This window comes from Spermophilus citellus, assembly GCF_964194105.1.
Source record: "Spermophilus citellus genome assembly, chromosome: 12".
NCBI classification, from domain to species: Eukaryota; Metazoa; Chordata; class Mammalia; order Rodentia; family Sciuridae; genus Spermophilus; species Spermophilus citellus.
This window is the reverse complement of record NC_138198.1, coordinates 77,745,734-77,763,456: the sequence shown is the minus strand read 5'-3', so window position 1 is coordinate 77,763,456 and position 17,723 is coordinate 77,745,734. Positions and strand designations below refer to the sequence as shown.

The following is a 17,723-nucleotide window of genomic DNA, read 5'->3' as shown; positions in this document are numbered from 1 at the left end:
ATTTCATATTCTACCAGGAAGCTCCCTCTTGCTCCATATTTTCATGTCCTGAAGGGTTTTCAGTAGCTCTTCTCAGCACAAGGAGACCAATATGACACTAAATACTGTGGCACGTGCTGCTTGACCAAGGGACAGAGTGACACTCAAGTTGGCTTTGGGTCAACAATGCTGTTCATATCTCTATAAAGTTTGAGTTAAAATGGTATTTTGCAATTCCCAGGGTACTGCCCAACTTAGCACCTTGATGACTTTCCCCCAGCTAAATATTTCCTCCACCTAAACACTCAACGACTCTTCTAATGTGACCACCTGGCAAAGAAAATTGGTTTAATGTATACACACAACGCTCTGACTGGGGAGCTTCCAGTCTTTCCTCTGGAACTCTGGATGTCAAAGGAGGAAACTCTGGGCTAAAGCAATAGAAAGGATGAAGTCAAAAAGCAACTTCATTCTATTCTACAAGGAGTTTCATTGATGAGGCATTCAGGTTTGGGGTCACTTGAGATTGGCCATTTTCAGTCTTCAGTTAGAAAAGAAAGAAGGTCCTGCAGCCTGCTCTGTATACACTTTGCCACTTGTTATTTCTGGAAAATGAAATTCCAAACTGGACAGTCATTGGCTAATTTTAGAGAGTGATCTATACCTTGGGATTATTTGTCAAAGGATTTCCTAAATCCTTGCAAATATGTAGATGTATGCCATTTCCATTATGATTTTCAAGTGGTTCATTAAACTATCAGTTAATGAGCTTTCAGGATACTGTAAGTATTTCTAGAATAACAAATCTGCCACCAGTGAATTTTGTCACCTTCTGTACAAATGTCAGCTCAGATGTCAGACTGACTTTGATAATGAGAAGTTACAGTGAAAGCTCTTCGGCTGAGCAAAACACAATCAAGCCTTCGTAATAGTTTTTATTTTTAATCAACAAACATTTCATACCAAAATGATCTCGAACATTTTAAATCTCACCACAAATGGAACTGGTGCTTAAAATCCAACCTTAAATATTGAATAAATAGCTAATACCTACTTTAAAATTATCTGAAAGATCTATCCCATTAGGATAGATTTGGAGTTAAATAAGAAAACCCTAAAATAAACTCCCAAACCCTTAGGTTGGGAACTGATAATAATTTGCAAATAATGTTTATTAACTATTTTAAGTGCAGGCTGTTTTCCTATGATAATATGATAGGAATTGCTACATTTAAATATATATGGTAAATAGCTCTAATCTTGCAAATAAATTTAATGCATATAATTTCATGAGAGAATATACAAATTCTCAAAATTTGCAAATATAGAAGTTTTACAAATCTCTAGAATATTCCTACATTTAAAATATTTTATTCCTAGGTTTTGAATTAAAATGCTTAATGATCATTTTCATCAAGTGTCTATTTGACAGTGACTTTTGGAGTTACAAACAAATATCTTGTTTAAGGGTCTAGTCCAGGACCCAACACAGATTTGAAAACACAGGTGTGGAGTGAATAAATGAATATTACTCACTAATACCAATATATTGCTCCAATGAGTTGCTCTACATCCCTGCAGGCTACAATCAAAATCTCCATTGATGCCAAGAGCAATGGTGCACACCTGTAAACCCAGAAGCTTGTGAGGCTGAGGCAGGAGGATCTCAAGTTCAAAGCCAGACTCAGCAACTTAGCAAGGCCCTAAGTAACTTAGTGAAAAGCTTTCTTAAAATAAAAAAATAAAAAAGGCTGGGGATGTGGCTCAGTGATTAAGCACCCCTAGGTTCAATCAATCCCTGGTACAAAAAAAAAAAAAAAAAAAAACTCCATTGACAAATTTGTTTTAGTCCTCAAATCAGAAATCCAATTAAATCTGGCCCTTTAAAAAAGGGCCAAACTGCCAGGCATGGTGACGCACACCTGTAATCCCTGCAACTCAGGAGGCTGAGGCAGGAGGATCAAAAATTTGAGAACAGGATCGGCAATTTAATGAGGACCTAAGCAACTTAGAAAGACCCTGTCTCAAAACATAAAATAAAAGGGCTGAGGTTGTTGTTCAGTGGCTAAGCACCTGGGGCTTCAATCCCTGATACAAAAAAAAGGTAAAATTAAGACAATTTTTTCCTTTTATTTTTTTGGGGGGGGTACCAGGGATTGAATTCAGGGGCATTCGACCACTGAGCCATATCCCCCTATTTTGTATTTTATTTAGAGACAGGGTCTCACTGAGTTGCTTAGCACCACACTTTTGTTGAGGCTGGCTTTGAACTCGTGATTCTCCTACCTCAGCATCCTGAGCTGCTGGGATTACAGGTGTGTGTCTGTAATTTTCTCTTTTTAAAAAGACCTTCTTTCTTCTCTCCTATCTAATGTAATTTAAAAAATCTGACTAGGTAATATACTGATCTGCTCCAAGACCCAGAAGATATAAAAGATACAGAGCAAACAGCCTGTTTCCTGATACCATCCCTTTTGTCCCCTTCTACTTGACTCCTCCCTGAGAGTCCATTGCTCCTCTCAGGTTCTTACATATTTCATTATGCAAATTTCATTATGCAAATAAAACAAATACAAACAAATTCTTTTTTTCTCTCCTAACAGATTATAATGCAAGTTATTTCCTAAAAATGGCCTATCAGGTGTTAAAACTTTGGTTTTACCACTACATAAATAATTTCCTTCTGTGTTGACACAGCTCCCCTCTAGGTGGCTGGTTTCACCATGGTGTGGCTCAGCATCCTCTGTCACCAACTTTCCTATCGAATCCAACTCATAAACAGGCTGCCCTCTGCTCTGAGTTGGGAAGAAGACGGTGCTGGTGTCCTCCCTGCACCTGGCCTTGATGAGTGACATGTGCTCCTGCCATTTAGTGCCCTCTGGGTAACCTCTGGTTCCACTTAAATAGAAGTCATAATCTGGGATTGGCTGAAGAGTAGCTGCTACATGGTCATGGTAGTTGTTAGACCTCAGGGATTCCCATGACCTAACTGTGCCCAGTGGAAACTTGAAGTCAAACCCTCTTTGGAAAGGGTTCTGAGAGAATCAGGCCCCTGCACACGAGCCTTTGAAAGACATGACTCAGGATTTAACTGTTAGGACTGGGTGTACCTTAAAGCATCATCCCAAACATATTCTTTTCATTTACCTCCTGCTATTCAGAAAGGGCATCCCCAGTATTTCCTGCATACTATACTCAAGGTTTGGCCCAAGAAGCTGCAATTAGGTACTAAAAAGGCATAAATGGTAGCAAAGTAATCACCAGTAACCTTGTTTCTTGTTTGGATTGTGGCTTCCCTGCTCTTTGAGGAGAATCTTACTGAAGAGGGCATACTCTGCCAGCATTACAAAACAACTTAGAGCTCCAGATAGACTTTTGAAAAAGGCAACACATCCCACAAAGAATCTACTCCCACAGGTAGATTGACCTGGAAATGAATGAGGCTTAAATTTAAGGGTATCTCCCTAAGATGGGGCCCTGCAAGGCCTTAGGCCTAATTTATACTACCAACCTTATAGTCTTTTTTGTAAAGAACATCTCCCAAATTGTGTAAGTTTTCTGTCCCACAAACCTGGATCTGACCCTGTTCATTGCCATAGCCTACTGTTGATTATCTGTGAGTTCATTATCCAAATTTCGTTCACCCAGGGACAAATCTTGTTTTTGAAGTAGTTTAGCTATTTTCTTAGTTGTCTTCTGTGGGTTTTTTTTTTTTTTTTTGGTTTTAATACTTATTTTTTTCATTCATTTTGCAAGATGAGACTTTCTGTGAAATATTCTGTCCCTCCTGGGAGAACTTACAATAAGAAACTGAGTCCCAGTGACGGCTGCTTTGCTTCAAGCTAGAAGGAGTTGCTACTCTGAAATCTGAAATTCCATGAAATTAAAACTAAAGCGGGCTGGGGATGTGGCTCAAGCCGTAGCGCGCACGCCTGGCATGCGTGCGGCCCGGGTTCGATCCTCAGCACCACATACAAAGATGTTGTGTCCGCTGAGAACTAAAAAATAATAAATGTTAAAAAATTCTCTCTCTCTCTCTCTCTCTCTCTCTCTCTCTCTCTCTCTCTCTCTCTCTCTCTCTCTCCTCTTTCACTCTCTCTTTAAAAAAAAAATAAAAAATAAATATTGAAAATTCTCTCTCTCTCTCTCCTCTCTCACTCTCTCTTAAAAAAAAAAAAAAAACTAAAGCATCTGGGGCTGGGATTGTGGTTCAGTGGTAGAGTGCTCACCTAGCATGCGTGAGGCACTGGGTTCGATCCTCAGCACCACATAAACAAACTAAATAAACAAGTAAAGTTATTTTGTCCATCTACATTATATATATGACTAAAGCATCAGGGGGGGTTTTGAGTCTAGAGGAAGCTCTTCCAGCTTTCCAATCCTCTGAGACAAAGCAAAATCAAAAAAAGACACATGTGAAGGATTTGGAGGACAATTTGTACTACTTCTTAGCTCTTAGTATAACTGAAATTGGGCAGTGCTGTTTTTAACTTTAACTAGGATTCTAAGGGTCATCAGTGTGGTCATCTCATATTTTTTTCTGGGGAGTTTGTTTTGTTTGTTTTTCAGTTATTTTGTTGCCAGGCCAGCAAAGCACAGTAGAGGGAGTTTAATCTCTAAAGCTGAGTTCTGCCTCTGAAATCACATCCTTCTGGCTTAATAAAACCATCAGTGATGGGTGGTTGGGTTTCTTGTTCCATATGCATTGTACAGGATAAATGACTGCTTAAGAAATTAATATTTATTTCCTGGAGATGACTTTGCACCCTTTTGAAAAATATCTTTTAATTCTTAAAAGGCAAGAAAAGAAAGATAGGAAAATATGTAATGTCTATATCTACTGAATTAAGGATGCTGTTTATTCATTTATTATTAATATATTTTAATTTACAAAATAAGAGGAAGTTTTATTGACCGAATAATATTTCTGGGAGTTGAAAACTTATTAGTCATGGATTTCTTCATTTTTATTTTTTGCATTTTTAAAAATTTGTTCTAATTAGTTATACATGACAGTAGAATGCACTATATTACATTACATATAAATACAGTATAATTACTCATTCTTCTGGTTGTACATGATGTAGATACTCATGGATTTCTATGATAAAGCTTGGATTTTCTTTTTTTTGATGGGAAATAATCAAGTTTTGTTTGTTTGTTGTGGTGCCAGGGACTAGGGGACTAGACAAGTCTCACACAAGCCAGTGCTCTATCACCGAGCCACACCCCCAGCCCAGTGAGCTGTGTTTTAGGAGGACATGTTCCTTTAAAGAGCCAAATGAAGCAATTCCACTGTCACAAAGAGGGGTGGGGCAAAGGCAGTCTTATTTCTAACTTACTTTTATATTCTAAAACACGTAAATTTTAAAAAATAAAACATAAATTGAAAAATTACATTGTTTGCCTTAATAATTCATAGCCAGTATTGGTTTTTAATTTTTTGGCTTTCAAAGTCAAAAATCCCTTGAAAGAGTTTGCATATACAGAAAAATTGTAAGTAAATCCAAAACTTTCAAAGGCAAATTGATATTGCAGGTGAATCTTTTTAAAAAAATATTTATTTTTTAGTTTTAGGTAGACACATATCTTTATTTTGTTTTTATGTGGTGTTGAGAATTGAACCCAGTACCCCACGCGTGCTAGGTGAGTATGCTACCACTTGAGCCACATCCCCAGCCCTTTTTTTTTTTTTTTTTTTTTTTTTTTTGCTCAATGACTCTCACATTTCTGCTCTTAGTGGCAGATATTTTTCCTTTTCCATACTCAAGACATAGGACAGGAAAAGGATAAGCTGAAGGATCACAAAGGCATTGACAATTGCATTAGAATGTATAATGGAAGGAGAAAAGGTGGGCTTATTCTTTATGGAAAAATAATGTCTTAGGGCCCCATATGGGACACTATCTCCCATTCAATTCCTTCCTTTGTTTGATGTCAGAAAGCACTCTGAGGCCTCAGCCCACATAAGAGGGAGTGATAGGAGCTTTCTGGATTTTAGGTTGTTTTTTGAAGGTAACATTGCTTTTGATCACGAAATCATACTATATTGTAAAGGGCGCCAAGGGAAGCAGATTTTTATGGTCCATAGAGGTTATAAACATATTTGGTATGCAAATATGTATAAAATAAAGACCCATATTACAATATAATTGTAAAGTATTATAATCTATTGTATGTATACAAGATTGTTTTCTTATTTCCATACATGATAATTCATCTCAATATCCTCTTTTCATTTTTTTGAAAACCTTTGCAAACTTATAGATGCTCCCATTGACCCTTATATATTGATAGTGCAGTAGGCTTTCACTAGAGGTAAACTTAACTTTGTGTAATTGATTCTAGTAGTTTTCATAAAGATGACATACCACGTGACACGAGGTTCTGGCCAGCCGGCTACAGAGCAGTGTAATTTTACATTCTCTTTCTCCCAAACCGTGTGGGAACGAGGCTTAATAATAAACTCAGGAGCGTGGAGAAGATGGTCTTCATTCAACTTATCATGATATGCCTGGGTTTCTTCTAACTGAAAACAAACAAACAAACAAGCAAAATTATCAAAATACTACAAAAAACAAAGTAACTTCTATTACTAAAATAGCAGTAGAAGCCAGTATTTTTATTTTTCCAGTTGGAACCTTATTTTTCCATTCCCTCTCCCCCTTAAAAAAATGCAGTTACTTAACATTTTAAACTTGAGCAATGTATTTTACTTCCAGAAGATGGATTTCTTAAGTCTTTAAAACCTTAATTTTTTAAAAAATCTGAAATTCTGTGAAATGTTAAACTATTTAGTTTGCCTTTCTGTGGCCTACACATGTTAATGTCTTTTTTCTTGTTTTCTTACTTTTTTTCGATAAGATCACATATTTCTTCATTGAAAACAGGTCAGTCTTTATCTACACACAAACACAACTTCTTACATTGTAATCAGCATCAAACTGTGTTTTCTTACTGTTTTTCTCAGTGACAGGCGCTCTGCCTTTTCTCGAATTGCAACTTTCCTTGACTTCTTTTCAAAAGTTTCTTCTTGTTGAAGGGTGGACGTGGCCTGTTTGGACACTGTGGACTGTTTAGACACTGTGGACTGTTTAGACACTGTGGACTGTTTAGACGCCGTGGACTGTTTGGATGCTGTGATTCCTTCCTCACTAGCGAGAAGATTCCGCTGGGCTATATAAGCAGCAGCTTCTTTAATTCTTTCTTCTTCCGTATCTGTAATTCCACTGACATGTACTTGGCTAGAACACAATAATAGTAAAATGTGGATATTGGGATGGCAGTAATAAGATTGCCTCCTTTGACTAAGTTCAAGGAACCAGAACTCAGAATGGTGATCAAGAAAAACCTGACATAGAACAACCTGGTAAACCAGGAGCTGACTCTTCACGTATAGTAGTGGTCTTCCCCTTAACAAATGATCACAATAGCAACAGCAATAATATGTATTAAAGTTCTGGTGCTCTTCACATAGATTATCTCATTTCATTTTATTCACATGAAAATCCATGAGGTATATAATAGCACTTCTACTTTAGATACATGGTAACTGGGTTCTGAGAAGTTAGATAACTTGCCCAAGCCTGTTTTACTAGTTAGTGTATCCAAATACAATAATACATGAAGTTATGATTTCATTTCCAGAAGACTTTATTCCAGTTTATGTGCCCATGCTCCTGGAATATGACTACTTGATTTGGATTCCATAACTCAGCTGAGGCAATGTCCTGCTCAGAGATGTTCAATGTTTAAATATGTTCTAGATTACATGAGAGCCAATGCCTGCTAAATTTCTTTCTCAGATAGTAAATGTCATGTAGTGTGTGTTTAATACGACAATCATTTGTGCTTGTACATAGCCCTGATGAGAAGAAATGATCAAATTTGCAATGAAAGTTGTGGTATTTATAAAAAGGACTTGTTGGTGATGACAGATGAGTGGTAACATCCAAAAGTACTATGCTTAGTGTCCTTGCTTATGAGAGAATTGTGTGGTGATTTATTAATGTTGCCAAAACTATTCTGGTTATTTTTAGTCTCCTCCAATGCCTTTGTTGAAAACACCATTAGATATTTCAGTGAGAAAGTGTATTAATTATACTGAAGATTCCCTTGAAATTAAATCTACTTTGGTCTCTTAAGTCAGAATTGTACATTTGATTTTTCTTATAAGAATTACTTCAGAATTTAAGCTAATACTGCCACAGTGTTTACAGGTTCCTAGCACCTGACTCTGTGCAGTTTACTGAGAAGTAGAACTCAGTATTTGCCCAAGTTTTAAATTTCTCATGGAATATTAGTAAAACATCTGGAAGACAACATTAGTCCTTTTGGTTTCTGACTAAACTTAGTGATTAAATTTTAATTTTTTCTCTATCTTTCCAAACATCAACAAGATAGTCTACATTATGGAATTTAGTAATATATACACTATAATTTAGTAGAAAAGTAAAAATTTTTAGCTTAGTGTCCTGACATTATTACCTCTAATATTTTCTTTTGAATGAGATAGGAAATAAAGAATTAGTAAGTGAATGCAAAACAAAGCATCAAGGAAATTTGTTTGGAATTCTCTATGGAAGTTGACATACAACAGAGAGACTTGAAATGGGCTCTATAATATGATTTGATACATATCATGATGGACCATATGCAATGCCAGTCTTGCCCCAAGTTGAGATAACTCTAACTGAAAGAACTTCAAGTATAAGATCTCATTACCTTGAACTGTGGAAATATTGAGCACTGAGAGGGCAGAAGGAAGTCACGGCCTCTGTGTACCTATAAACTAAATCTCAAAAACCAACCAAACAAAAAACCCCCAAACATGTAATTATTTAATATGAGAATTCAAATGTATTTAAAAAAAAATATGTTGGGCCCTGGTCAATAGGGATATTCTACTTTAAGTAAATACATGGGATATTGATGATATCCTTCTGTAATCTGGGCACAAGAGCAAGAAATGTGGTATTAATATGTTAACAAAACACACTGCTATAAAGCAAAAATAAATTAAAAACTTCTTAATACTCTGCATATCTCTAATGGCCTAAATTCAAAACCTATTGCTGAACTAAGCAATCAGCCTACGTACTCAGTAGAGGAAAGAGACCACGGGGTGGGAGTGGAGGGAGGGGAAAGTGCTGGGAGGTGATATTGACCAAATTATATTGTTATATTGTGTGCATGTATGAATATGTAATAATAAATTCCACCATTATATACAACTATAATGCATCAATAAAACAATGTATGTGTGTGTGGGGGGGAACCTTATTGCTAACACAAAGCCAAATCAACTTACCAGAGTACAAGAAGGGGAATTCATGCAGAAGAAATGATGTTTTCCAGAAACATTCTATAACTACAGAAAACATGGACAGTGCATTGGCCAGTCTTGGGAGGACTTCAGTTCTTTCATTACCAACCATGTGACTTCCAGCAAGTCACTAACCATTGACTCTCTTTTCCAAAAAAATGATATGCTAATACATTCTAGGGTTGTATGGAGGATTTAGCAAGATAAAATAGATATTCAACAAATATTAATGCTTTCCTATTTTCTTCTCAGATTGTTAATATCATTAACACAATTTTGAAAAGTTATTTTCAACATAGTAACAAAAGACAGGAGATCCAAATAAAAAAATAAGAACTGGAGATAAACCCTGGAAGATCAATTTTTTTCACATTTTCTTTTGTCACACTGTATTATGAAATATCATTTCTTGAGATTGGCCTAGAAGATGCAAATCCATTTAGTGGGGAAAGCACAGGGAGAAGACATTAGGAGCAAGAAACTTCATTCTGTGCCCTCTCAGGTAATCAGATATATCTTGTAGGCTAAGTTGATGTGGTTTTTAAATGATTTTTTTTTTTTTTAGTGCAGGGGATTAAACCCAGGGCTTTGAGCTTGTTAAGCACATGCTCTACCACTAAGTGCTACACTCCCAGCCCCATTAAATTTTTTTCCAAACATAGTGGGGGAAAAAAGCAAAAACAAAACAAACAAACAAACAAACAAAAACCCAAAACATTCTACTTCTAGGCTAGCCAACTCCTATAATGAATACAAGTGTACATTAAAATACTGTGCATGTGACGAGGATGTAGGGAAAAGGGTACACTTATACATTGCTCGTGGGACTGCAAATTGGTGCAACCACTCTGGAAAGCAGTATGGAAAGTCTTTAGAAAATTTGGAATGGAACCACCATGTTACCCAGCTATCCCACTCCTAGGTTTATAACCCAAAGGACTTAAAATCAGTATATTACAGCGATGCAGCTACATCAATGATTATAGCATCTCAATTCCCAATAGCTAAGCTATGGATCCAACCTAGGTGCCCTTCAACAGATGAATGGATGAAGAAATTGTGATACACACACACACACACACACACACACACACACACACACACATACACGAATATTGCTCAGCTTAAAACAGAATAAAATGATGGCATTTGTTGGTAAATGGATGGAACTGAAGAATATCATGCTAAGCCAATCCCAAAGAACCAAAGGCAGATTGTTTTCTCTGATATGTGGATGCTAATTCACAATAGCGGGGAGTAGTGACTATGGGGATTAGAAATAATAGTAGAATGAATCAGACATTATTACTCTATGTGCATATATGATTTCATGACCCGTGTGATTCTACATCATATACAACCAGAAGAATGAGAAGTTACAGTCCATTTAGATATGATGTATCAAAATGCATTCTACTGTCATGTAGAAATAATTAGAACAAATAATAAATAAATAAATAAAATTACTGTGAATGGGCTTAGTCTGGGCAAGCATATTTAGCACTATAAAAATGTTTCTCTGAAAAGTTCAGTTCAAAAAAAAATCAAGGATGTCAGATAAAAACAACTAAAACTTGAATGCTAGTAAGTCCCTTTACCTTCCTAATTGAGTTCAGAGTGATTATGACATGAACCTTTGAAACAAGTCAGAAAAGAACTATCAGGCGGGAATGGAAAGAAAACCCTAAGGTAACAGAGAAAGCAAAAACCACAACCGAAAGATTTCCTGACTTTAATGAAGATCTGCTTTTCCCTGATGTTAGCTGTGAGAGGATTTTGACTTCAAGTGTCACCTTCACTATGAGGATAGTTCTACATTCAGAGAAAATAAACAGGGCAAGGTCCAGCAAGTTCCTGTTAAGCTTTCATTTTGATGTCTCAGACAAGTTTTCTTTGAATATTATTAGCAGTAAAAAAAAATAAGTTTTTATAACAAAGTCAGAAAATTGGCATTACATAGATGTGTGATTTAGTGATTATTCTGTTTGAAATTTACCTGGAAATAGATAACAATCTGTTTTCCATTCAAATTATGTTTCAGTTTTTCCCCTAATGAATAATAATTAAAACCACATGAACAGCCAAGACATTTTTCATTTACCTAAACATTAACTCCTTTTTTTCCAGTTGACCCAACACTTTATAGTTTTAACACTTTATAGTTAAAATAGGATGTTTACATGTGCCTAGAAAAATCTTTTTTACTCTAGCTGTAGTGATTATATTTAGTGTTCAATCATTAGCATCCAAGGCTCTACATCCCATTAGTCACATAAATAGCATCAAGTTCTAATGGTTTTCTTTCTTTCTTTCTTTCTTTCTTTGGTCACATAGGCAACCTCTGTGATGGCAAAACTTTCTGAAAAGAAAATCCATTTTTACAACTAATGAATTTCCCTTGGTTCACAGTTCCGAAATTCCTAAGACCTTTCTCAACTGTTATATAGTGAGTGCTCAATAAATGTTAGTTGCTACTATTATTATCTGACACAGTTTACTCTTCAATTCTAATAATCAAAGCCAGGCAGAGAAAGCACACTCACCGTCCAGAGAATATAGGCACCATGTAGTCACTTGGCAGATTTTCCTTCTCCTCCCCAGACAGAAGGCTCTGCTTGGCTCTCTTGGTTTTGGGGCTCAACTTGGATGAATAATCGTCTAACAGCAGACTGGAATCTGTAAGCCTGAAATAAAAACCCCTAAAGTTAAACAATAACAAAAGTGCATTAAACATTTAGATAATAATAATTTTAAAAAGTGCATTGAAGACATTCAAACTACTGATGAAAGGAAGTTTTAACCTAGGAAGAGTTTTTCAGAATCTTAGAACTCTCATGTTATTATTATCTTTTATCTTTAGAATTTAAGTGAAATTAAAGATTACCTCTAGATAGAGAATAGGGGTGGGAGGGAAAGGGAGGGAGAAGGGGAATAGCATGGATGGTGAAAGGAGACCCTCATCATTATACAAAATACATGTATGAAGATGTGAATCAGGTGTCAACATACCTTATATACAAACAGAGATATGATAAATTGTGCTATAAAGGTGTATTAAGAATTGTAATGGGAAAGTGAGAGTTAAGGGAAATTGCATGGAATTGGAAGGTGAGCCTCAGGGTTATACACAATTACATATAAGAGGAAAGGAGGAGTAGGAGAAAAATTATATAAGTGGAAGAAACGATTTATAGTAGAGGGGATGGAGAGAGAGAAGGGGAGGGGAGGGGAGGGGAGGGGAGGGGTGAGGGGACAGTGGAGAATGGGATAGACAGCAGAATACATCAGTCACTAGAAAGGCAATTTGTAAATCAATGGAAATGTAACTGATGTGACACAGCAATCCGTATACGGGGTAAAAATGGGAGTTCATAACCCACTTGAATCAATCTGTGAAATATGGTATATTAAGAACTATGTAATGTTTTGAACAACCAACAATAAAATAATAAAAAAAAAGAATTGTAATGCAAAAAAAAAGAGATAGCTCATGTATAATGGCAGAAAAAGAACTTAAGTGGAATTAGATAGACCTCAGATACACAAACATATTCTATATAGACACTAAAAGAAAATGATATTTTCAAGGCTTCTCCGCCTTAAGGTTTCAAGGGAAAAGACCAAAGAGTTTATATTTCCAAACATCTTTTAATGTTAAGATAGTGTTTGAAATTTATGCAATCTATATAAATGAGATTTTTTGGGGGGGTTGTTTTTTATTTTATTTTTGGTACCAGGGATTTAACCCAGGTGCACTTAAATACCGAGCCACATCCCCAGCCCTTTTTTACATTTTCTTTAGAGACAGGGTCTCCCTAAGTTGCTTAGGACCTCCCTAAATTGCTGAGGCTGGCTTTTTGAACTCATGATCCTCCTGACTCAGCATTCTGAACAGCTGGGATTACAGGTGTGCACCACCATGTTGGGCTTATATAACCAGTTTTGATGCAATTTTGCATTCAAATCCTTTGAGAGGACTGTTAAAAATGCAGGCTTTTCTGAATGGGGATCCTAGGCAATTCTGATACAGGACTCTGAGTTCGTACTTTGAAGCCTTCATGTTCCTCCTACAGGCTGAAGGAACTCTGGGTTCTTCAAATGATGGAGTTAAAATAGGATGTGAACATGAAAACGTGACATCAAATAACTTGGAGAATTACAGGGGTGTGATAAAGACCCCTTTCGTCATTTCTGTGTGTCCATGTACCAGGGTACACACGTGCACTGGGAGGCAGTCAGTGTTTTAATGAACCAAAACCTTTCCTAGGGAGGTGACATGAGAGCAGAGGTAGAGGAAAAGGATTGACAAGACAAAAAGTATTATCATAATCTTGTGCAGTTCCTGGATGAAATTAAATGCATTTACATACAACCATAAGATTGGGCATAAATTTGAGGAGTTCATGGACACCCTAGAGTTAATCTCTGGACTGGGTTAAAAGTCCCAGGGCACACGGTAAGGAAGGATATTAACAAGGGGAGATTGTGCAGGAACTCTGTTCTGTGCTTGTAATTTTTCTGTCAAGGCGAAACTATTCTAAAACATTGGTAATAATGATAATAATAATAATAATAATAATAATAATAATAATAATAATAATAATAATATAATGGCCCCGGGTCTGGAGAATACTTGAAAAGAAGAAGAAGCATGTGAACAGTACTACATGGGAAAACCCAATGGTTTGAATGGTTGAAACAAACCATTCAAATCTTGACCATTTCCTGATCTTTGAAAATCATTTGGAAAAAGCAAAGGGGGAGGACCTAAATCAAAAGCAGAAGAGAGTCCCAACAGACATGTAGTACAAAATGGATGAATAACAATGTGAGAAAACAAGTAGTACTACACAGAACTCTAAGGCCAGCAAAGAACTGCAGAGGGCATGGGGGCTCCAGGCCTGGGGGAACAGGGTGGGCTATTGTCTTTGAACCTCCGGAATGGTTCCATGGAAATGGCAAGATTCTTTTCCCCATTATCTGCCCCCTACCCCCAGAGAAGAATATCTAGCTCTCTTTCCATGATCAGCATTAAAATTAAAGGTTAGAACCTTGAAGTTAAGCTTGTGGATTGGTTACCAATTGGAAGCCAGAGTGAAATTTGTTCCTGGCTGGTTGTTCCAGGTAGCACCAGAACAACTGCATCCTATACCCCAGCAGGTCACAGAGAACAGGCTGTGCTTCTACAGATCCAAGTTCAAAGTGTAATTTGCTTTGCTCATTTATTCTATTACTATACAAAATAAAATTAATTATGAGCTTAAGTGTCTTGGTGCTTTTCCTATTTTTAGAATAGTTGGATTTTCTAACTTCTATTTTGCTAGTTTTTGCTCTATTCTCTGTATTTCTATTCTAGTGTCTACAGTCTTATTCTATAACCTTATTTTTCAGTGTTTGTTTGCATCAAAATAGCTATTTTTGGTCATTCTTCTTGGTATGTTGTTTCTTCTTATGTTATTTTTTCCTTTAAGACAGATCTTTAAAATTATGAATTTACTACAAAGAACACACCCAGAATGTGATTCCATCTCACAGGTAAATGATTTTAAAAATCATCTTAGCAAATGATTTTTATTGGTGCACTATAATTAAACATAATAGTGGAATTCATTATGTTATATTCATACATACACATGCATAATTTGATCAACCACAACTGATTTTTTAATAGTTGAATTTTATGCTGAAGATTCGTCACACTATCATTAGTTTCCATTTCATAATTTATCTGGACGAAAGACTTCATAAAAAGTATTATGATGTTATGTATTAAACAGTATTATTTAGAAAACACAAAGATTTTTTAGAAAACACCTTTGTTTTACTCTCTAAAATTTCTTCATCTTTTGATTCCTAATAAAAAAGGTAAGTGAAGAATTAGATGTTAAAATGTCACACGAATAGATAATTTAGTAATGCCAAGTTATTTATTAAAGCTAGCAAGCAAAATGAATTAGAGAAACACAAAGTTTTAAAACTAACTGTGTAATCATTTGAGAAAAGACTGTTGATAGTCTTTTATGTCATGATCCACGAACGCCCAAATCCTACATTTTACACTACTAAATTTTAAAGTTAAAAAATGTTTTCAGGGGAGTTAAATAAAACATGTAGATTTTGAGTTTCTTTGAACCTAAGTAAGGTTTTGTTAACCCCCTAGGCTTTTAGTTGTATGTAAATTTTGAAAGTAATCCTCTAATAACTCAGTTTTGGAGTAGATACTAAACAAAATGTTTCAATTTATGTAGATCTTATTCCTATTAAAACTACACTTGATATTCTTTATGTTACTCAGCTTAACTCTTGAAACTTTCTGAATTTCCATCGAAGCAGGCAATGAAATTAAGCAATAGGTAAGGACTGACTTGTGTACATCCTTAGATGTCTCTCCATAACTGTGTCTAGGTGCATCTTTTTGTACTCTGCCACTAATTGCGCTATATCCTTTGTTAATATGTCTACAGTTAACAGATTTTAAATAAGTGTCTTGGTATGTATGACATTATCACAACTATGACCAGAAGCACCACAGAGATGGGATGCAGCCAAGGTCCAGAGGCACTCTCTGGAAATATTCCAGGAACTCAGAAATAGGCTAAAACTGCATCTAATCCAAATACTGAAGGGAAAAAATTATAACTTTCTCCTTGTACAACTTCACAATAATGCTTGACAGGAAAAGCAACAACAAAGCCTTTCTAGAATCCCAGAGCTAGAAACGATCTCTAAGTTATTTATTACACCAAGTCCCTCATTGTACAGATGTAGAAACAAAAGCGTACAAAAGTCTCTATACCTTGCTCATGTTCACACGGCAAGCTGGTAGCTGGTGAATTAGCACCCATCTCTTATTTTCAGGTTCATGTTCTTTCCACTGTATCGGTGGTCTCCAAAGGTTATGACTGAACACTCTTAATCAAAAAGCATTGAGGGCATGCCACCTATATATATTTGTTTGTTTATTTCTAAGTTCAATGAATATGCATTGTATAAATTCACTTGATTCAATTGTTAGGAGATTTTAAAGATAGAATTCAGTTAAAAAGAAAAAAAAAGTGATAATATTTCTTTCTACATGTCCACAGCTTGCCTTTGTGGACTCCATTCTTAGGAGATCATAACACCACATCACACTGCCCATGATGACTCTGATGTTGATTTGCTTTTCCTGAATCATAAGCTGAGGTTCTGAGATCACCACAGCCCAGACAAAATAAAACAACAAAAACAACCAAAAATAAATAAATAAATAAATAAACCCTCATTTGGGCTGGGGCTGGGGCTCAGTGGTAGCATGTGTAAGGCACTGGGTTCAATCCTCAGCACCACATAAAAATAAATCAAGTAATTAAAAAAGAAACACACACACACACACACACACACACAACCTCATTAAACGTAGCATAAATTAAAAATCTGGCCTTTTACAGTTATGTTTATAATCACAACATAATTTGGGGAAATTATCCCTGATCCCCCGTTGAAAAATAAATTTATTCATGCTTCCACCTGTTTAAGGACTGTGTTACATTCTGAAAATATTCAACCTATCAGCACATTTCAGAAAAATGGTGTCCTGTGAGTATTGTCTTTGCTAACTTTGCTCTCAAACCCACCATCACCCATCCCTTCATGGTCATGGTTACACTGATTAATTGGTTATTCTATTTGTCTTTTCCAATGACTGGACTGTGTAAGGAGAAGGATGGTCCCAGTTATCTTTGGGTCCTCAGTACTATGTCCAGTGATTGGCATTGTTTAATGAATGCTTATTGAATGCAACGGAATCAGATTCATCTTCCTGTAATTACACCCTTGCCTGGGGATTCTCAATTCTGGTTTCACATCAGAATCAGCTGATGAATTATTAAAAATTATCAATGCAGAGGCAGGGTTCCCAGTATGATGGAATGAGTAGTTCAATAATTCCTTTTCTCAAAAAGCAATGACAAATCAGGGCACATTTGTCAAAAACTCAATCAGGGCTCTGAAAAATCAATCAAAAGCATAAACTACACTGAGAATTGGTTATTCTTAAAAAAAAATGACTGAACTTCACATATGAGCAGTGGGAGTCTGTGCCATTCATGCCTAGGCTGCTCCCATCCCCCACCCCCAGTTCAGTACATAAGATAGTTCTATCAAGGTGGGGAAAAGGCATGAAAAGATCTGTTTACTGCGGGAGGATGCTGACTTGATATGGTCAAAGCATGATAAAACTTCCAGTAGAATTTTAATAGTAGCAATCTAAGTGGCAAATAAGCAAGAGAAGACCATCAGCTCAGCTAGCTTGAGATTGCCTGGTTAAGATAGGCAGAAGACTGGATCAGTCAGAAATCTAACAGAAGAATATGGAAAAATTAGACAGTAAAAGGAATCTTCACTCCTGAGAAGGGAAAGAGGGAAGGGTCCAAGTTTT

The 17,723-nt window shown here is 36.1% G+C and overlaps 1 protein-coding gene across 1 annotated transcript in view; it reads right to left on the bottom strand.

Moving 5' to 3' along the window:
• MYOM1 (myomesin 1) overlaps nt 1-17,723 on the bottom strand; it is a 129,932-nt gene that overhangs the window by 90,793 nt on the left and 21,416 nt on the right. Inside the window, exons 3-5 of the mRNA XM_081263340.1 lie at nt 11,848-11,988; nt 6,938-7,223; nt 6,351-6,508 (exon numbers count right to left, since the gene is read on the bottom strand). Coding sequence (XP_081119466.1) covers nt 6,351-6,508; nt 6,938-7,223; nt 11,848-11,988 — 585 coding nt within the window. The remainder of the gene's footprint in view (nt 1-6,350; nt 6,509-6,937; nt 7,224-11,847; nt 11,989-17,723) is intronic.